We start from the raw sequence: 22,408 nt of genomic DNA, 5'->3' as shown, positions 1-22,408 counted from the left end.
GTGGTATAGGAGGAGCTGTCCAGGTACAGGTTGCATCAAAAGATGTTGGTCTCACTGTCTCCCAAGAAGACACAGTCCAGGAACTCCAGGGTGGTGTGGCAGTCACAATGGAGCAGCAGGGGTTCCTCCACTGCTGGCAGCACCCAGGGGCTGGGTGATACCAGCTTGGACTTCTTCTTGTCATAGTCAAGGACAGCTCCTCCACCAGCAGCAAAGTGAAGCCTGGGCAGAGACATCCCCAGAGTTGGGGAAGATCATGAAATCCCATAGCCCTATGCACTGCTCTGTCAGTTTCTGGATAAACTCCAGCATTGGATCAATGATTTTTTTTTTTAAACTGTGCAGCAGCCATAGGCATCTATGAGAGTGGGCTCCAGGTCCACAAAGTCTTGAGGGCGCATATTTGCCAGTCCAAGTTTCTGAAGGTGCTGCAGGAGTTGCTGCCATATTCTTAGGTTTTGATACTGGACTCAGTACCACAGGGCTGGGACTGTACTCCATGCAGCAGAGTCCTCAATTACCTGTCTGGCCCATATAGAAAGAGGTGTCCCCAGTATGGATATGGTCTGATAGGTAGAGATAGTCGAGAGTCAGTTTCTGCAGACACACTGCAAGTCTCTGGCAACACCATGAATTCCTGGAACGGTGTTTTCATATGTCCTAGTCTTCCCTAACATACTTACGAATTGGATCAAATACAATAAGAATATTTATTAGTTATTGCTATGCCCAAGGGATTATGAGTTGCTTTTTTTCCCCCTGAATCACGGAAGACACCATCCCTACCCTCAAGGAACTTCCAGTGTAGTTGGAAGAATACTGATTAATGTCCATTAAAAAGCCACAACAAGTAGTCAAGGCTGAGAATCTGAGTGTCAGATGAGTGATAGAAACTGTCTGGTTTAGGGGGACTCAGAGGAGAGAAAAAGAGGCTGCAGACAGGGAGGAGAGTTAGGGAAGGAGAGGGATGAACTGCGTCTAAAATAAAGGGTAGGGCTTTCCTGGTGGCGCAGTGGTTGGGAGTCCGCCTGCCGATGCAGGGGACACGGGTTCGTGCCCCGGTCTGGGAAGATCCCACATGCCGCGGAGCGGCTGGGCCCGTGAGCCATGGCCGCTGAGCCTGCGCGTCCGGAGCCTGTGCTCCGCAACGGGAGAGGCCGCAACAGTGAGAGGCCCGCGTACCGCAAAAAAAATAAAATAAAATAAAGAGTAATATATTAGCGTAGGCTCCGTAAAGAAGTGAGCCCTACTTCAATCCATTGTTTCTAAGCGCCTAGAACAGAGTGGGGATATAGTAGGCAAACGGTAAATACAAATGAATGAATGGCAGGAAGTGATATAAATACAAAAGCAGGTAGTATCTGACGGTTAAAAGCCTTGAAAACAGGTCAAGAAGTGTTGATATTTACATTAGTGGTGTACTCTCAAGAACTCATAAGTACCTAAACGCCGACTCTTTACATTCCTCCCGTGTGTACACAGCGCGGGGTGGACAGGAGTTGCTGGTTTTGGTCACTACAGTAACTCCAGGGTCTGGAGTAGTGTCCCGCACATCAGTGAATATCAACTGACTCAAGGTCGCCCTCTCCCCTAGGCCACCCACCTGCGAGGAAGGGCCGGCGGCAGGCCACACAGCTCCTCCATTACAGCATTTCCATTCGCTATTGCAGCATCTATCGAATACTAGATGGGCTCTTTCAGGGCAAGGTCGCGCCTCATTCCCCAGGGAACTGCTAGGTGTCTGTCCAGTGCCCAGCACCTGACAATCAATATCAGCGGATGATGCATTAATACGGTTATGATTGAAGTTAGTTACCATCTAACTCTGCCGGGCCAGTCTCGTTTCCCCCAGGTTGACTGCCCCGCCTAGCGCCCACACCCGAGCGCGTCGGACGGGAGGACGCATGCGTGACTGGTGGACGAAGGGGGGGTCAGGATGGCCCGGCACGCGCAGGCGCGCGGCCGCACCGCCCGGTCACGCGATGGGGCGGCCGACTCCTACGCTGGCGGCGGCCTTAAGGGCGGCGGCGGGTACCGGCCTCCCAGTCGGCCTGTCAGCCGGCGTGGAAGTACAGGCGGAAGCTCGCGCGGCGACGGCGGCCATGGCGGCTGAGGAGGTGGAGGTGGACTCTGTGGACGCTAATGAGAAGTAAGTGTGGCGAGGGCTACGTCAGGTTCGGGCGCGCGGGCAGCGCCGAGGACTCTTTAACTCGCCCGGCGGCTCTGTCGTCCGGCCCCGGCGCGAATCCGTGCGGCGCCGGGAGGAGAAGCCCTGGCCTCGCTCTGCCCCCGGCGGGCGCCCTTCGGGTCTGAGTGTGACCCAGGCAGCGCCGGGAGGCCGCTTGACCCCCGCGCGGAGGGGCCGCCGCGGGGTCGTGTCAGCGGCTCGGCGGGGCGGGCGGCGGGGGTGACCCGGCACTCAGTCCGGGCTGGTCGTCCGCTGAGGTCTCCTTCCGGGCAGAGACGGCTGCGGACCCAGCCCTGCCCCCAGCGCGGCCCGCGAGTGCTGACCGGCGTCCCTGCACCTGACTCGAGTTATGGGAAACGGCTGAGTCACTCTGTCCACTTCCGAGCGCGGCTTCGGACCTCAGGTTCGCGCTGTGCTCGGTCCATCCCGGGGCGAGAACGAAAGTGCCACCCGGCCGAGCGTCTCGGGAGCCTGAGGAAGGGGCGGCGCTTCTTCGGGACAGTGTTGGATGGCGAGCCCACGTTCACCCCAGAAGCCGCGGGAGGGAAGGGAGTGTCGGGGGAAGGAGGAGCCCAGAATGGGGGAAAGGGGCTGGGGGAGTGAGTCTGTGGCTTGAGCTTTCAGAGGACGTTTAATTTACAGATGCTGTATAGAAAGAAAATTAACACGATATGGGTAGCAAATTCAGAGTCAGTAATCTCTCAAATGGAGATCTTCCTTTGCTTCCAAGTGTTCTGGCGTTACTGGAGAGATGTGTGCGTTTGCGTCTCAGAAGACACACTATGTGTAGGAAACTTTATGGAAGTGGTGGGACAGATGTCTAACGGGAAGCTTTTTAAAAAATTTTTTATTTTATTGAAGTGCAGTTGATTTACTATGTAGTGTTAGTTTCAGGTGTATAGCAAAGTGATTCAGTGTGTATATATGTATATATATATATATATATATTCACATATTCTTTTCAGGTTTTTTTCCATTATAGGTTATTACAAGATATTGAATATAGTTCCTTGTGCCATACAGTAGGTCCTGTTGTTTATCTATTTTATATATAGTGGTGTGTAGCTGGTAATCCTAAACTCCTAATTTATCCCTCCCCCCTTCCCTTTTGGTAATAAGTTTGTCTTCTATGTCTGAATCTGCTTCTGTTTTGTAAATAAGTTCATCTGTATCATTTTCTTTTAGATTCCACGTGTAAGTGGTATCATGTGATAGTTGTTTTCCTCTGATTTAGTTCACTTAGTATGATAATCTCTAGGTCCATCCATGTTGCTGCAAACGGTCGTATTTCATTAGTTTTTATGGCTAATATTTCATTGTGTGTGTGTGTATATATACACACACACACAATGTATATATATACCACATTTTCTTTATCCATTCATCTGTTGATGGACGCTTAGGTTGCTTCCATGTCTTCCAGCACTTGTAAATAGTGCTGCTGTGAACATCGGGGTGCATGTATCATTTCAAATTCGAGTTTTCATCTTTTCTGGACATATGCCCAGGAGTGGGATTGCTGGGTCATATGGTAGCTCTATTTTTAGCTTTTTAAGGAATCTCCGTACTATTTTCCATAGTGGCTGCACCAATTTACGTTCCCGTCAACAGTTTAGGAGGGTTCTAATGGGAAACTTTTTGATATACGAATATACTGTTTGTATTATTCTTTTCTACCTGTAACTTCATGCACTTGGCAGTAGATGAATAGCAGTTAATTAGTGGAAAAATTAAATTGCTATGAACATTATTGCCCTATTTCTCAAGGCCAGTCATTCAGATTGGAAAGTAAATAAACTTCTGTGCTACCCCCCATATATGTTTAATATTTTGACAACAATTCTATTTCAGATGTCGGGAGAAATTAGCATATGAAAAACTAAATGACAGAAGGGAATATAAAGTATCATGACAGACAGAGGTATTTGGAAAGATGACAGAGGGGAAGAGTTGTGAAATATTAGAAACTAGGTTCTTCTCTTGAGTTTTGTTTATATGATGAATAGGTCCATTATTTTGGTTTGTTGATGAACTTCCTTGTTGAGGTGAGATGCTGCAGGCTGTGTGAATACAAGTCAGAACCTGTTAGCTTGTTACCCTCTCCTTTGTCACAACATTTTTGGCTCTCAGATTGCTTTTAGGAGGACTCTTTGGCCTCCATGTTGTTGTGGGACTTGGGAGTCCAGGGCACAGCCATGAAAGGAATTTGTGGTTTTGGGTGATAGCAGGAGGTCACTGGGGACAGACTATAAACTATCCTTAGCAGCTAACCAGCCGCAGTCCCTTGTTAGAGGTGGGCCTCCTTGGTGCTCTTGGTGATACACTTGATCAGTGTCCAGTGTACAAACTGGTATGGCATTGTGAACTGTAACAAGTAAGTACCTGTTCCTGCTGGGTGTTCCCTAATGTGTTCATATTAAACCTTAAGGTCGACCCTGTGTGCTAGGTACTACTGTTCCCATTTTTCAGGTGGAACTGCAACTGGGACTGCTGCTAGCATCCCACCAGCAAGTAGCAGGGATGGATTGGAGCCCCCTAGGTATCTGGATTTAGTCTAAGGAGCTGTCACATATCTCTGCTGCCTCTTACCACGATTGGGCCTACTAGGATGTTTGGTTCATGTTTCTTTTGCTTATTCCACTGATACTTCGTTACTTATTCCTTCATTGATACAGAGCTTACTTTAAAAATTTTTTTAATTGGTTGATCAACAATAGAACTATCCCAAGAGCCAAGTGGATTGTGGGAAAACTGAAGTCTTTGAATCAAGTTCCCTATTCTCAAGACATCTCAGATTTATAAGGGACAATGACATTAACAAAGGAAACAATTATAAAAAAGGTCACCTGAAGGCTTTTTGGAGTATGTAATTCTTGTTGTTTCCTTCTTAGTGAAGACAGGCATGCCTGGGAGCCATTTGGCTTTCAACATCTAACCCTTTTCAGTTGTAATACAGTTGAGAAAGCAATATGTAACAAGAGCTGGGTAGATTTCTGTGAATTGCTGCAAGGTTGTCCCAGAGAATAATTAAGTATCAGGTGAGTTTAGAGGAAGGCTGTCACGGAATTGCTGAGTTGCAGAGTAGACCACAGAGTAGCAGTTTGCAGTGGTGGTCCAGAGTTATTACTAAATTTTCAGGAATTTTGCCAACCATTGGCATCTTGAAATCAGCCATGGTGGTAGTACTTACACCATGGAAATCATCAAATAGTAATAAATAGGGGATTTTTTTTCCCCTCCAGTGGGTTTGCACTACAGGATTTCATTAGAGTTTTACTGTATTTCTTTGCCTTGGAAATAAGAGACAGAAGTCCACTCTCCTATCTTTTAAAAGACTTCTAAGATAAGTGACTCCTCTCTGTTACCATCTCCCCTTTCCAAGTCGTTACCTCCTGACTTATTAAACATCACAGAACTTCTCAGTGCCACATCCCAGTGGACTTTTATTTTTCTCAATACTTATATTTCTTGGGTCCTTTTTAGTGTTTGACACTAAAGATAGCTACTCCCTTTTGAGACTCTTACCAGACATTCTAGCGAATGTCTGATAAGAGCCATCTTCCGACATTTTGCTTCTTGTCTTACCTGAGATCAGTAGTTAGTTTTATTTGCCCCCCCCCATTCTCTAAATGGAGTCATTCTCCAATCTGCCTCCATCTATGTTTTCATTTTTGCCTTGTTTACTCACACTTCTTTTAACTATCCTGTTTGTGGAGAGGGCTGAAATCTCCTCAGGATGGAGCCTTCTTCAGTACTCAGTGATGTTTCTGTGTGCCAAATGTTTGCAACTGATTCCTCAAATGTAACAAGTCCAGACCAGAATCTCATTTGCACCGCCTTCCCCTGAACTAACAATACAAAAATCTCAGTTCTTCCCCTTGACTTCCTATTTTTGTTAGGGCACTTAGGTATTTAGTTTCTTCTGGTCATCCAGATTAAGAACTGTGGCACCGGCTTCCCACTCGCCCTCCCCTGCCTTCATTGCTCCAAATACCAACTCCTTTACCACGTGCAGTAGATTTTAAGTGCAACATCACCTTTCCATTCCCACTGTCATCTGGGGGCCACCTGGTTCAGATCCCCGTTACTCCCTTTTCTGATTTATTGCAGGCTTTAGTAATATGTTCTGTCCCTATGCTTTCAGTGTAATTTATTCGTTACTTTCACACCCCCAAGAGGCACAGTCTTGCTTGTAGCACAGCCACACACAGTGACTTTATTATATGTCCTCAGCCTGACTTCAGAGCCCTTTACAGGCAGCATGGCTCTTGTCTTTGGAATCTTATTTCCTCCCTGTGCACTGGGCTCTGGCCAAGCTGTGTCTTTCATTGTTTCCTGAACATGTTTCTTGCTCACTTCCCTTTTCCACATGACTTGGTTCAAGTTGTTTTCTCTGACCCAAAACAGATTGTGATCTTCCTTCTCTAAAGGTCCATGGTATTTTCCAAAACGTTCTTCATGGCATCTCCACCATGTCTTGTAGTAGAGTTTTCTATATTTGTTTTGTCAGCTCATTGAGGACAAAGCTTTTGTCTTATTCAAATGTCTGATAGAACCTAAAGAGGCTTTACAAATAGAAAGCTTCAATACATTTTTAAGAATCAAACACTTCAACTGTTGTAAACTTAGGCTGAAACAAATATTAAGATCAAAAACCTAGTACTTGATTATTCATTTTGCAGTTTGTGATTTAAATTTTTTAATCCTAAAATATCCAAAGGACATCAATAGATGTATTCATAAGAAATTCAAAGTTTGAACTTGACTAGGACGAGTTTGAGCCATTAGGATCATGAACTTAAATTATATTGGAGGGGTTGGGAATATGATTCTTTTCCTTGACCTTGGATGAACCAACAGGGAACCATGCTTCACTGTTTTGCCTGTTCTCCAAAATGCCAATTACAGACCAGCAAATGCAGATTTCATCCTATGACAAAGAACTTAACAAAAGATTGTAGGGGCTTCCCTGGTGGCGCAGTGGTTGAGAGTCTGCCTGCCGATGCAGGTGACACGGGTTCGTGCCCTGGTCCGGGAAGATCCCACATGCCGCGGAGCAGCAGGGCCCGTGAGCCATGGCCGCTGAGCCTGCGCGTCTAGAGCCTGTGCTCCCCAACAGGAGAAGCCACAACAGTGAGGGGCCCGTGTACCGCAAAAAAAAAAGTCCCATGGATGGTACACTTAATAAAAACAACACTGAATAATGCATTTCAGAATCAAATGTGTCTCTGAATGAGTCCTTAAAGTCTGTATTGTTTATAATAGCCATTCAGAAACATTGTATAGTTAGATATTTAGTCTGATTCCACAGTTCTATAATCTCTCACTCCTGATCGTGAATCATAAAAAAAAATTGTATAGAAAGATGATTTTATTAAAACTTATTATTCAGTTTGAGACTTAGGATTTTTAGTTTTTATTTTCTTTATCTAGTGGATGAACTTATTTTGGAATTAACACAAAATGTCACTTGGATTTATTAAACAATGTAAATCTAAAAGTACACATGTAGTTTCTTTAATTATGTATGTTGGATGATGATGTGTCTGATTCTAGAATGGCTTGTTTACTGTGTGTGAGAAGGTAGGAAACAAATGGGGGAAAATATTACCAGCACATGACTATGTCTAAAACACCAATTCTCCAACTCTAGGTCTTTAAAAGTCACAGGTTAGGACAGTAATGTTTAAAAATTGTATAAAAGTTTCTTAAAAAATAGAAAAAAATAATAGTAAAAAAAGTAAAAGTTACAGGTTAGAAATGAAAAATAGTTAAAAGAATGCTAATTAACGTGTTAAAATATACTAGAGGGCCTGTGTTGTCATTGGTCTAATGGTTGTGATAATTTGAATCACTAGCATTATTTATTTAAAATAAAATGGCATATTAGTCACTTAAATTATGATTGTGTGAGACATACTCTATTTTTTTTTTTCTTCCTCTTTTCCAGGATAGGATTAAAGAAGTCATTTCACAGGAAAGAAGGTCTTTATTTGCCCAAGTGTGTTATCATTTTCAGCTTGGAAGTTTTCAGTCATTCATTGGTTGAGGAATTATTTCAGAGGAATGTGTATATTCATATGTCTAATAAATTTGGATATTTATAATAAAATCAAAACCTCATAGTTTCTCTAAATGAGATAGACTACTGTGCATAGAGTGCTTAGAATAGCTTATATAGAGAGCAGTAATAAACATAGTTTTTCTCTCTTGACAGTACCAGTATAGGGAGGGAGACCATTTAAAACAAAATTGTAATATAATGAAATCCTCTTTACTTATAACCTAATTAGAAATGTTATTTAAGTGGCCAAGAGTGTGTGGAAATTGACCAGACTTCTGTATATTTTCTTCAGAATACTTTGAAACCTCTTTCACTGTTTCACAATATTTACAGATTGTGCAAATCAGATTTAGTAATACTATAGATAGTCAGATGCCTTAGAGAACAAAACAGGAATTACTAGCCAATTTACATGTTGATGTCCTAGGATACAAGTGCAATGTTAAAGATATTTTTTTTTAACAAAAGATTACATAGAGAGTTAAGAGAGGACTTCCCTGGTGGCATAGTGTTTAAGAATCCGCCTGTCAATGCAGGGGACATGGGTTCGATCCCTGGTCCGGGAAGATCCCACATGCCATGGAGCAGATAAGCCCGTGCACCACAACTACTGAGCCCGCGCTCTAGAGCCCGCGCGCCACAACTGCTGAAGCCCGTGCGCCTAGAGCCATAACTGCTGAAGCCCGTGCGCCTACAGCCCGTGCTCCGCAACAAGAGAAGCCACCGCAATGGGAAGCCAGTGCATCGCAACAAAGAGTAGCCCCTGCTCGCTGCAACTAGAGAAAGCCTGCGTGCAGCAACAAAGACCCAGCACAGCCAAAAATAAATTAATTTTAAAAAAAAGTTAAGGGAAAAAATATTCAGTTTTATCTCTCAAACTCGGGATATTTAAAATCACATTCTTAAGTTAATAAACTCTGTTAGTATGCTAAGCACATCCTGTTTGGCTTCCTTACAGTTGCCACCGTTAGTGTAGTGTTTTAAAGCTTTTCTTACTCAGAAGTCTGCTCACTAAAAAGATTCCTTCTATCTGTTATAGGTTATAAAGCAAGATTATTTAGTTTTTTGATAAGATGCTTTAGGGCTTAGATCGTCAGCCTTCCTAATGAGGTCAGTTCTCAACAAATGGACAGTGTAGAAAACCTTTTGGTGCACATTGGTAAGCCTTCCTGATGCCATAGATAGATATAGTTCCTTCAGTGAATGGCTTATCTTTACATTGCGATCGACACTTTTCTTCTCTTCTGAAGTTAGGGCCTCAGCAATGTATGATGGTGTTTATTGATCTGCTTAAATAAATTAGAGAAGTTAATTTTTGCTTTTCTGTGTATTTTCCAAAGTTCTGAGGAGGCAGCCCTGTATCTTGTTCACTGTATTATGGCCTTGGTAAATTTAATTTTTACTTTGGTTTTTGTGACCTCAGAAGTATGGCTGGATATCTGACAAACTTCAGTCTGTGTCCTTATTTCCAATCTCATGTCCTTAGTTCCAGTCTTCCACACACTAAGCCTAGAAATGCAGAACAACACTGAATGGCATAGGAGATTTTGTGGAAGAGGCAGAGGGTTTCTTTGAAGATGAGGTCAATTTACCCCAAAGGCAGGAAGTGAGGTTGGATGGGTGTTTTAGAGCAGGGGTCCCCAACACCCGGGCTGTGGACCGGTACCGCACAGCAGGAGGTGAGCGGTGGACCAGTGAGCGAAGTTTCATCTGCCGCTCCTCATTGCTCACATTACCGCCTGAACAGCCCCCCCACCACCCGGTCCATGGAAAAATTGTCTTCCACGAAACTGGTCCCTGGTGCCAAAAAGGTTGGGGACTGCTGTTTCAGAGGGTTGAAGCAATAGAGGTTGCAAGCTAAGGTGTGGGAACTCAGTGAACAAAGGGTGATAACCTAAAGGGTGGAAAAGATAGACCCTTGCTTTTCACTCTTTAAAAATGTTCCTTTGAACCTACTATGTGCTAACACTCAGTCCTGTAGAATAATAACTCTAAGAAAGAAGTAAAGGCAGTTTATATAAAACATTGTCATCTGGTTAAGGCAAAAACCGATTAGATAGAAACATTATCGTGGCTTAGGGGAGAGGTATCTTTACAGTTCCGTTAACAGTGAAAATAAAATATTTTACTATGTTTTGTTAAATATAGATTTTTCAGTTTAAATATACTTTAGAAAAGCTCCACTTAAAAAAAAATTATCTACTTTGATGAAAAAGCTGCTGTAAAAACTTGGAGAGTATTGGTGCCTCTTGTGGTTGAAGAGCCCTAATTTTTAATGTAATACAGTAGCCTTGCAAACATAAAAGCATTGTTTTGCCCCTTCTCTTTGAGTTAAGCCAGTCACTAAGAGGAAAAATGCATAGACAAGACAATCCTATCCTTTGAAAGTTGGTTTTGTGATGAGTGGTAAATAGGTAGAGGTAGGCATGAGTCTTGTATTACCGGCTGATATATCACATTTTAAACTCTAGTGCCTTGTGCATAGTAGGTATTCAGAGACTGAGTTTTTTTTTAATATTATTTTTTTTGAAGACTGAAACAAAGATTGCATTTGTGTTTTCTCTGCCCCAACATGTCTATGATGTAAGTGGGAACAGTAGTAGGTTATAGTTCATTTCACTTTTATTTGTTGTTGTACTGATCTCTGATTCTCTTTGGCCAAGAACTGTGCTATTATTTGAGGGATATTTGTTGAAAAAAATTGATGAGATTGAGTTGTAAGTAACTTCCTGTAGGTACTAGTTCATATATTTGTGGCCGAACATAGACATTGATGACCATGTTGTCAAGGACTTTTTTTATTTTAAGCTCCAAAGATCATGAGATTCTTTCCTTTTAGTTGCCTGTTAAACTGCTGTTTTCAACAATTGAAAAGATTGTTGAATAAATTGAAAATTTCGTTGCTGAAGGCTTGAGTTGTTTTTCCTTGATAATTTGTAAATAGTTTATATATTTACAATAAACTAATAGTAGTAATGTTTTCTATTATCTTGATACCTTGATAATAAGTTACAGGTAGCATTTGTCAGAGATGCCTAGAGGTCTTATCTCCTGTTAATTCAGAAGATTTGAAACTGGCAGCAGAGAACATTAGACTAGAGCCTTATTATAATGTAGGCTATTATGGATCTTCTGTTCTATCATTCTTTTTTTATTATTGAGACATAATTGACATATACCATATATTTGTTTCAGGGGTATAATATAATGATTTGATATTTTTATATATTGCAAAATGATCATCCCAGTAAGTCTAGTTAACCATGCATAGTTACAGAATTTTTTTCTTGTGATGAGAACTTTTCAGATTTATTCTCTTAGCAACTTTCAGATATGCAGTACAGTATCAACTATAGTCACCATGCTGTACATTACATCCCCATAACTTACTTTATTTGTAACTGGAAGCTCTTACTTTTTGACCCCCTTCACCCATTTTACCCATTTTCCACCTCTGGCAACCACCAGTTTGTTTTATCTCTGAGTTTATTGTTGTTGAAAGATTCCACATATAAGTGAGATCATACGAATTTGTCTTTCTCTGCTTATTTCACTTAGCAAAATACCCTCTAGGTTCATCCATGTTGTGCAAATGGTAATATTTCATTCTTTTTTTATGGTTGAATACTGTTCCATTATGTATATATTTTGTGTATTATACACATTTTCTTTATCCATTTATTTGTTGATGGACACTTAGGTTTTTTTCCCCATATCTTGGCCATTGTAAATAATGCTTCAGTGAACATGGGGGGTGCATATATCTTTTCAAGTTACTTTTTTTGTTTTCTTCAGTTAAATACCCAGAAGTGGAATCGCTGGATCCTATGGTAGTTTTATTTTTTGAGGCACCTTCATACTGTTTTCTATAATGACTGCACCATTATACATTTCCAGCAGCAACAGTGTGCAAGGGTTCCCTTTTCTCCATATCCTCTCTATCGCTTGTTATTTCTTATCTTTTTGGTAATAGCCATTCTAACCAGTGTAAGGGAATATCTCATTGTGGTTTTAATTTACATTTCCCTGATGTTACCGATGTTGAGCATCTTTTCATGTCTGTTGGCCATCTGTATGTCGTCTTTGGCAAAAAGTCTATTCAAATCCTCTGCCCATTTTTTAATTGGGCTGTTTTTTGCTATTGAGTTGTATGAATTCTTTACATATATATATATATTTTTTAATTAATTTATTTTTGGTTGCGTTGGGTCTTCGTTGCTGCACGCTGGCTTTCTCTAGTTGTGGCGAGCGGGGACTACTCTTTGTTGCGGTGTGCGGGCTTCTCATTGCTGTGGCTTCTCTTGTTGCAGATCACAGGGTCTAGGTGCGCGGGCTTCAGTAGTTGTGGCCCACGGGCTCTAGAGCGCAGGCTCAGTAGTTGTGGCACACGGGCTTAGTTGCTGTGCAGCATGTGGGATCTTCTCACAGCAGGGCTCGAACCCATGTCCCCTGCATTGGCAGGCAGATTCTTAACCATTGCGCCACCAGGGAAGCCCATATATTTTGGATATTAACCTCTCATCAAATTTATGATTTGCAAATATTTCCTCCCATTCAGTAGGTTGCCTTTTCATTTTGTTGATGGTTTCCTTTGCTGTGTAGAAGCTTTTTTTTTTTGCGGTACGCGGGCCTCTCACTGCCGTGGCCTCTCCCGCTGCGGAGCACAGGCTCCGGACGCGCAGGCTCAGAGGCCATGGCTCACGGGCCCAGCCACTCCGCGGCATGTGGGATCTTCCCGGACCAGGGCACGAACCCGCGTCCCCTGCATCGCCAGGTGGACTCCCAACCACCGCGCCACCAGGGAAGCCCTAGAAGCTTTTTAATTTGATGTAGTCCCACTTATTTATTTTTGCTTTTGTTGTCTTTGCATTTGGTGTCAGATTCAAAATATCCTCAAGACCATTGTCAAGTAGCTTACTGTTTTCTTCTAGGAGTTTTATGCTTTCAGGTCTTAGATTCAAGTCTATAATCCATCTTGAGTGTATGATATAAAATAGTGGTTGAGTTTCATTCTTTTTCATGTTGCTCTCCACTTTTCCCAACACCATTGATGAAAGAGACCATCCTTTCCCCCATTGAATAGTCCTGGCTCCTTTGTTATAAGTTAATTTATATATGTGTGAGTTTATTTCTGAGCTCTTTGTTCTGTTGCATTGATCTGTGTTTGTGTTTTTATGCCAGCACCATTACTATTACAATTGCTATAGCTTTACAATATAGTTTGAAATCAGGGAGTGTTAATCCTCCAGGTTTGTTCTTCTTCCTTAAGACTGCTTTGGCTATTTGGAGTCTTCTGTGGTACCATACAAATTTTAGAATTGTTTGTTCTATTCCTGTGAAAAAATGGCATTGGAATTTTGATAGGGATTGCATTGAATCTGTAGATTGCTTTGGTTAATATGGACATTTTCACAATATTCTAACAATCCGTGAGCATGAAATATCTTACCATTTCTTTGTGCCTTCTTCCATTTCTTTCATCAGTGTCTTACAGTTTTCAGTGTACAGGACTTTTAACCTCCTTAGTTAACTTTACTCCTAGTTATTTTATTCTTATTGATGCACTTGTAAATGGGATTGTTTTCTTAATTTCTCTTTCTGATACTACATTATTAGTGTATAGAAATGTAACAGATTTCTGTATATTGATTTTTGTATCCTGCAACTTTGCTGAATTTGTTTATTAGTTCTAACAGTTTTTTGTTTTTTGGTGAAGTCTTTATTGTTTCCTATATATTACACCATGTCATCTGCAAATAGTGGCAGTTCTTCTTTTCCAATTTGGATGCCTTTTATTTCTTTTTTTGCCTAATTGTCCTGGCTAGGACTTCTAATACTATGTTGAATAGAAGTGGCAATAGTGGGCATCCTTGCCTTCCTCCTAATCTTAGAGGAAATGCTTTCAGGTTTTCTCCATTAACTGTGATGTTGGCTGTGGGCTTGTCATATATGGTCTTTGTTATGTTGAGGTATGTTCCCTCTGTACCAACTTAGTTGAGACTTTTTTTTAAATCATAAATGGATGATGAATTTTGTCAGATGCCTTTTCTGTATCTATTGAGGTGATCCTATGATTTTTTAAAACATCTTTATTGGAGTATAATTACTTTAAAATGTTGTGTTAGTTTCTGTTGTATAACAAAGTGAATCAGCTATATGTATACATATATACATGTATGCCCTCCCTCTTGCGTCTCCCTCCCACCCTCCCCATCCCACCCCTCTAGGTGGTCACAAAGCACCGAGCTGATCTCCCTGTACTATGCAACTGCTTCCCACTTAGCTATCTATTTTACATTTGGTAGTCTGTATATGTCCATACCACTCTCTCACTTTGTGCCAGCTTACCCTTCCCCCTCCCCGTGTCCTCAAGTCCATTGTCTACGTCTGTGTCTTTATTCCTGTCCTGCCCCTAGGTTCTTCAGAACCTTTTTTTTAGATTCCATATATATGTGTTAGCATACGGTATTTGTTTTTCTCTTTCTGACTTACTTCATTCTGTATGACAGACTCTAGGTCCATCCACCTCACTACAAATAACTCAATTTCGTTTCTTCTTATGGCTGAGTAATATTCCACTGTATATATGTGCCACATCTTCTTTATCCATTCATCTGCCAGTGGATACTTAGGTTGCTTCCATGTCCTGGCTATTGTAAATAGTGCTGCAGTGAACACTGTGGTATATGTCTCTTTTTGAATTATGGTTTTCTCAGGGTATATGCCCAATAGTGAGATTGCTGGGTCATATGGTAGTTCTATTTTTAGTTTTTTAAGGAACCTCCATACTGTTCTCCATAGTGGCTGTATCAATTTACATGTGCACCAACAGTGCAAGAGGGTTCCCTTTTCTCCACACCCTCTCCAGCATTTATTGTTTGTAGATTTTTTGATGATAGCTATTCTGACTGGGGTGAGGTGATACCTCACTAAGGTTTTGATTTGCATTTCTCTAATGATTAGTGATGTTGAGCATCCTTTCATGTGTTTGTTGGCAATCTGTATATCTTTTTTGGGGAAATGTCTGTTTAGGTCTTCTGCCCATTTTTGGATTGGGTTGTTTGTTTTTTTAATATTGAGGTGCATGAGCTGCTTGTATATTTTGGATTAATCCTTTGTCAGTTGCTTCGTTTGCGAATATTTTCTCCCATTCTGAAGGTTGGCTTTTTGTCTTGTTTATGGTTTCCCTTGCTGTGTAGAAGCTTTTAAGTTTCATTAGGTCCCATTTATTTATTTTTGTTTTTATTTCCATTTCTCTAGGAGGTGGGTCAAAAAGGATCGTGCTGTGATATATGTCATAAAGTGTTCTTCCTATGTTTTCCTCTAAGAGTTTTATAGTATCTGGCCTTACATTTAGGTCTTTAATCCATTTTGAGTTTATTTTTGTGTATGGTGTTAGGAAGTGTCTAATTCCATTCTTTTACATGTAGCTGTCCAGTTTTCCCAGCACCACTTATTGAAGAGGCTGTCTTTTCTCCATTGTATATTCTTGCCACCTTTATCAAAGATAAGGTGACCGTATGTGTGTGGGTTTATCTCTGGGCTTTCTATCCTGTTCCATTGATCTGTATTTTTGTTTTTGTGCCAGTACTATACTGTCTTGATTACTGTAGCTTTGTAGTATAGTCTGAAGTCAGGGAGTCTGATTCCTCCAGCTCCGTTTTTCTTTCTCAATATTGCTTTGGCTATTCAGGGTCTTTTGTATTTCCATACAAATTGTAAAATTTTTTGTTCTAGTTCTGTGAAAAATGCCATTGGTAGTTTGATAGAGATTGCATTGAATCTGTAGATTGCTTTGGGTAGTAGAGTCATTTTCACGATGTTGATTCTTCCAGTCCAAGGCCACGGTATATCTCTCTATCTGTTTGTATCATGTTTAATTTCTTTCATCAGTGTTTTATAGTTTTCTGCATACAGGCCTTTTACCTCCTTAGGTAGGTTTATTCCTGGGTGTTTTGTTCTTTTTGTTACATTGGTGAATGGGATAGTTTCCTTAATTTCTCTTTCTGATCTTTCGTTGTTAGTGTATAGGAATGCCAGGGATTTCTGTGCATTAACTTTGTATCCTGAAACTTTACCAAATTCATTGATTAGCTCTAGTAGTTTTCTAGTGGCATCTTTAGGATTTACTATGTATAGTATCATGTCATCTGCAAACAGTGACAGTTTTGCTTCTTCTTTTCCAATTTGGATTTCTTTTATTTCTTTTTCTTCTCTGATTGCTGTGGTTAAAACTTTGAAAACTATGTTGAATAATAGTGGTGAGAGTTGGCAACCTTGTCTTATTCCTGATCTTAGAGGAAATGGTTTCAGTTTTTCACCATTGAGAATGATGTTGGTTGTCATATGTGGGCTTTATTATGTTGAGGTAAGTTCCGTCTGTGCCTACTTTCTGGAGAGTTTTTATCATACATGGGTGTTGGATTTTGTTGAAAGCTTTTTCTGCATCTATTGAGATGATCATATGGTTTTTATCCGTCAGTTTGTTAATATGGTGTATTTCATTGATTGATTTGCATATATTGAAGAGTCCTTGCATTCCTGGGATAAATGCCACTTGATCATGGTGTATCATCCTTTTAATGTGCTCTTGGATTCTGTTTGCTAGTATTTTGTTGAGGATTTTTGCATCTAATTTCATCAGTCTTATTGGCCTGTAGTTTTCTTTTTTTGTGACATCCTTGTCTGGTTTTGGTATCAGGGTGATGGTGGCCTCGTAGAATGAGTTTGGGAGTGTTCCTCCCTCTGCTATATTTTGGAAGAGTTTGAGAAGGATGGGTGTTAGCTCTTCTCTAAATGTTTGATAGAATTCACCTGTGAAGCCATCTGCTCCTGGGCTTTGGTTTGTTGGAAGATTTTTAATCACAGTTTCAATTTCAGTGCTTGTGATTTGTCTGTTCATATTTTCTATTTCTTCCTGGTTTAGTCTTGGAAGTTTGTGCTTTTTTAAGAATGTGTCCATTTTTTCTAGGTTGTCCATTTTATTGGCATATAGTTGCTTGTAGTAATCTCTCATGTTCCTTTATTTCTGCAGTGTTAATTGTTACTTCTCCTTTTTCATTACTAATTCTGCTGATTTGAGTCTTTCCGTTTTTTTCTCGATGAGTCTGGCTAATGGTTTATCAATTTTGTTTATCTTCTCAAAGAACCAGCTTTTAGTTTTATTGATCTTTGCTATTGTTTTCTTCATGTCTTTTTCATTTATTTCTGATCTGATCTTTATGATTTCCTTCCTTCTGTTAACTTTGGGGTTTTTTTGTTCTTCCTTCTCTGATTGCTTTAGGTTTAAGGTTAGGTTGTTTATTTGAGATTTTTCTTGTTTCTTGAGGTAGGATTGTATTGCATAATCTTTCCTCGTAGAACTGCTTTTGCTGCATCCCATAGGTTTTGGGTCGTCATGTTTTTGTTGTCATTTGTTTCCAGGTATTTTTTGATTTCCTCTGATTTCTTCTGTGACCTCTTGGTTATTTAGTGGCATATTGTTTAACCTCCATGTGTTTTTACTTTTTACAGTTTTTTTCTCATAATATCTAGTCTCATAGCATTGTGGTCAGAAAATATACTTGATATGATTTCAGTTTTCTTAAATTTACCAAGTTTTCTTAAAATTACTTGATTTGTGACCCAACATATGATCTATCCTGGAGAATGTTCCATGAGCACTTGAGTAGAAAGTGTATTTTATTGTTTTGGGGTGGAATGTCCTATAAATACCAATTAAGTCCATCTGGTCTAATGTGTCATTTGATGCTTGTGTTTGTCTATTTTCATTTTGGATGATTTGTCCATTGGTGGAAGTGGGGGTGTTAAAGTCGATATCCCCTTTTATGGCTGTTATTGTGTTACTGTGGTTGTGTTACTGTTGATTTCCCCTTTTATGGCTGTTAGCATTTGCCATATGTCTTGAGGTGCTCGTATCTTGGGTGCATAAATATTTACAATTGTTATATCTTCTTCTTGGATTGACCCCTTGATCATTACATAGTGTTCTTCTTTGTCTCTTGTAATAGTCTTTATTTTAAAGTCTATTTTGTCTGATATGAGAATTGCTACTCCAGCTTTCTTTTGGTTTCCATTTGCATGGAGTATCTTTCTCCATCCCCTCACTTTCAGTCTGTATGTGTCCCTAGGTCTGAAGTGGGTCTCTCTTAGACAGCATATATATGGGTCTTGTTTTTGCATCCATTCAGCCAGTCTGTGTCTTTTGGTTGGAGCACTTAGTCCATTTACATTTAAGGTCATTATCAATATGTATGTTCCTGTTACCATTTTCTTAATTGTTTTGGGCTTGTTTTTGTAGGTCTTTTCCTTCTTGTGTTTCCTGCCTAGAGAAGTTCCTTTAGCATTTGTTGTAAAGCTGGTTTGGTGGTGCTGAATTACCTTAACTTTTGCTTGTCTGTAAAGGTTTTGATTTCTCCATCGAATCTGAATGAGATCTGTGCTGGGTAGAGTAATCTGGGTTGTAGGTTTTTCCCTTTCATCACTTTAAATATGTCCTGCCAGTCCCTTCTGGCTTGCAGAGTTTCTGCTGAAAGATCAGCTGTTAACCTTATGGGGATTCCCTTGTATGTTATTTGTTGCTTTTCCCTTACTGCTTTTAATATTTTTTCTTTGTGTTTAATTTTTGATAGTTTGGTTAATATGTGTCTTGGTGTGTTTCTGCTTGGATTTATCCTGTATGGGACTCTCTATGCTTCCTGGACTTGATTGACCATTTCCTTTCCCATGTTAGGGAAGTTTTCAACTGTAATCTCATCAAATATTTTCTCAAGCCCTTTCTTTTTCTCTTCTTCTTCTGCAACCCCTCTAATTTGAATGTTGGTGTGTTTAATGTTGTCCTAGAGATCTCTATGACTGTCCTCAATTCTTTTCATTCTTTTTCCTTTATTCTGCTCTGCAGCAGTTATTTCCACTGTTTTATCTTCCAGGTCACTTCTCTGTTTTCTGCCTCAGTTATTCTGCTATTAATTCCTTCTAGAGAATTTTTAATTTCATTTATTGTGTTGTTCATCATTGTTTGTTTGCTGTTTAGTTCTCCTAGGTGCTTGTTAAACGTTTCTTGTATTTGCTCCATTTTCTTTCCAAGATGTTGGATCATCTTTACTGTCCTTACTCTGAATTCTTTTTCAGGTAGACTGCCTATTTCCTCTTCATTTGTTTGGTCTGGTGAGTTTTTGCCTTGCTCCTTCATCTGCTGCATATTTCTCTTTCTTCTCATTTTGTTTAACTTACTGTGTTTGGGGTCTCCTTTTCACGGCCTACAGGTTCGTAGTTCCCATTGTTTTTGGTGTCTGTCCACAGTGGGTGAGGTTGGTTCAGTGGCTTGTGTAGGCTTCCTGGGGGAGGGGACTGGTGCCTGTGTTTTGGTGGTTGGGGCTGGATCTTGTCTTTCTGGTGGGCGAGGCCATGTCTGGTGGTGTGTTTTGGGGTGTCTGCAAACTTAGTATGACTTTAGGCAGTCTCTCTGCTGATGTGTGGTGTTGTGTTCCTGTTTTGCTAGTTGTTTGGCATGGGGTGTCCAGCACTGGAGATTGCCGGCCGTTGGGTGGAGCTGGGTCTTAGCGTTGAGACAGAGTCTCTGGGAGAGCTCTCGCCGATTGATATTATGTGGGGCCGGGAGATCTCTGGTGGTCTTCTGGACTCAGCTCTCCCACCTTGGAGGCTCATGCCTGACATCCGGGTGAAGCACCAAGACCCTGCCAGCCACACAGCTCAGAAGGAAAGGAAGAAAAAAAAGAAAAAAAGAAAGAAAATCAACAGTAAAATAAAAAAATAAGAGACAGCAACCAAACCAATAAACAAATCCACCAATGATAACAAGCACTAAAACTTAAACCAAGATAAACATAAAAATCAGAAACAAATCAGTTGCAGAAAGCAAACCCCAAGTCTACAGTTGCTCCCAAAGTCCACCACCTCTGTTTTAGGAATATTCGTTGTCCATTCAGGTATTCCACAGCTGCAGGGTTCATCAAGTTGATTGTGGGGTTTTATCTGCTAACCCTGAGGCTGCACGGAGAAGTTACCCTTTCTCTTCTTTTTTGCTCAGCTTCTGGGGTCAGCTTTGGTTTTCACCCTGCCTCTGTGTGTAGGTCGCCCTCAGGCATCTGTTCCTGCCCAGACTGGAGGGGGTTAAAGTAGCGGCTGATTAGGGCTCTCTTGCTCACTCAGATCAGGGAGAGGGAGGGGTACGGTAGTCATAATTGGAATGTGGGGCGAGCCTGTGGCGGCAGAGGCTAGCATGACATTGCAACAGCCTGAGGTGCACTGTGTGTTCTCCTGGGGAAGTTGTCCCTGGATCACGGGACCCTGGCAGTGGTGTGCTGCACAGGCTCCCGGGGGTGTGTGGGTAGTGACCTGCGCTGGCACACAGGATTTTTGGTGGCAGCAGCAGCATTAGCGTTTCATGCCTGTATCTGGGATATGAGCAGATAGCTGTGGCTGGCGCCCATCTCAGGAGCTCATTTAGGCGGTACTCTGCCTTCTGTGGGCACACGGGGAAGGAATCCCCTCTCCTCGCACACCCCCAAAACAGTGGTCTCTTCCCTCCTTGGCAGGTCCAGACTTTTCCCCAGACTCTCTCCTGTCTAGCTGTGGCACCCTAGCCCCCTTCAGGCTGTGTTCACGCAGCCAACACCAGTCCTCTCCCTGGGATCTGACCTCCAAAGCCCAAGCCTCAGCTCCCAGCCCCCACTTGCCCTGGAGGGTAAGCAGACAAGCGTCTCAGGTTGGCGAGTGCTGGTCGGCACTGATCCTCTCTGTGGGAATCTCTCCACTTTGCCCTCTGCACCCCTGTTGCTGCACTCTCCTCTGTGACTCCGAAGCTTCCCCCCCACCCACCCCCCATCTCTGCCAGTGAAGGGGCTTCCTAGTGTGTGGAAACTTTTCCTCCTTCACAGCTCCTTCCCAGAGGTGCAGGTCCGTCCCTATTCTTTTGTCTCTGTTTTTTCTTTTTTCTTTTGCACTACTCATGTAAATGGGGATTTTCTTGCCTTTTGGGAAGTCTGAAGTCTTCTGCCAGCGCTCAGTAGGTGTTCTGTAGGAGTTGTTCCACATGTAGGTGTATCTTTGATGTATTTGTGGGGAGGAAGGTGATCTCCATGTCTTCCTCCTCCACCTTCTTGAAGGTCTCTCTTGATCATATGATTTTTATCCTTCATTTTATTGATGTGGTATATCACATTGATTTGCGATTGTTGAACCATTCTTGTATCTTTGGAATAAACTCCACTTGATCGTGGTATGTGATCCTTTTAATATATGTATTGTTGAATCCAGTTGGCTTACATTTTGTTGAGGATTTTTACATCTATGTTCATCAGTGATATTGACCTGTAATTTTCTTTTTTGTGTGGTGTCCTTGTCTATTTTGGTATTGAGAAATGCTGGCCTTGTAAAATGAGTTTGGAAGTGTTGCTCCTTTTCTGTTATTTGGCATAGTTTGAGAGGGATTGGTATTAATTCTTCTTTGAATGTTTGGTAGAATTCACCAGTGAAGTTGTCTGGTCTCTTACTTTTCTTTGTAGGGAGTTTTAAAACTACTGGTTCAATCTCTTTACTAGTCATCATTCTGTTTAAATTTTCTGTTTCTTCATGATTCAGTCTTGGAAGGTTGTATGTTTCTAGGAATTTATCCATTTCTTCTCAGTTGTCCAATTTGTTGGCATATAATTTTTCATAGTAGCTTATTATTCTTTGTATTTCTGTACTGTCAGTTGTAATGCTTCCTTTTTCATTTTTGATTTTGAGTGAGTCTAGCTAAAGGTTTGTCAGTTTTATCTTTTCAAAGAACCAAATCTTGGTTTCACTCATCTTTTCTATTGTCGTTTTAGTCTCTGTTTCACTTATTTTTTCTCTTTGTTATTTCCTTCCTTCTGCTAGCTTTGGGCCTTGTTTCTTCCTTTTCTAGTTCCTTGAGGTATACAGTTATGTTGTTTACTCGAGATTTTTCTTGAGGTATAAAGTTAGGTTGTTTACTTGATTTAGCTACTTTTGCCTTTTAATCTTTTTTTTTAAAATAAATTTATTTGTTGTTTTTTTTAAAACTTATTTTTGGCTGTGTTGAGTCTTCGTTGCTGCATGCGGGCTTCCTCTAGTTGCGGTGAGTGGGGGATACTCTTCGTTGCGGTGCGTGGGCTTTTCATTGCGGTGCATGG

At 41.1% G+C, this 22,408-nt stretch overlaps 1 protein-coding gene across 3 annotated transcripts in view; it reads left to right on the top strand.

Moving 5' to 3' along the window:
* Positions 1-1,982: 1,982 nt before the first annotated feature.
* Positions 1,983-22,408, top strand: part of ABHD5 (abhydrolase domain containing 5, lysophosphatidic acid acyltransferase) — a gene marked incomplete at its 5' end in the record, with an annotated part of 45,924 nt that continues 25,498 nt past the window's right edge. The window contains one exon of one of the 3 annotated variants that reach the window (XM_082663718.1): positions 1,983-2,149. In XM_082663718.1, coding sequence (XP_082519844.1) covers positions 1,983-2,149 — 167 coding nt within the window. The remainder of the gene's footprint in view (positions 2,150-22,408) is intronic. The other 2 variants (XM_082663717.1, XM_082663719.1) reach the window with 2 other exon arrangements.

This window comes from Grampus griseus (genome assembly GCF_964374135.1).
Source record: "Grampus griseus genome assembly, chromosome: 10".
Lineage (NCBI taxonomy): Eukaryota > Metazoa > Chordata > Mammalia > Artiodactyla > Delphinidae > Grampus > Grampus griseus.
This window is presented reverse-complemented; position numbering and strand designations above follow the sequence as displayed.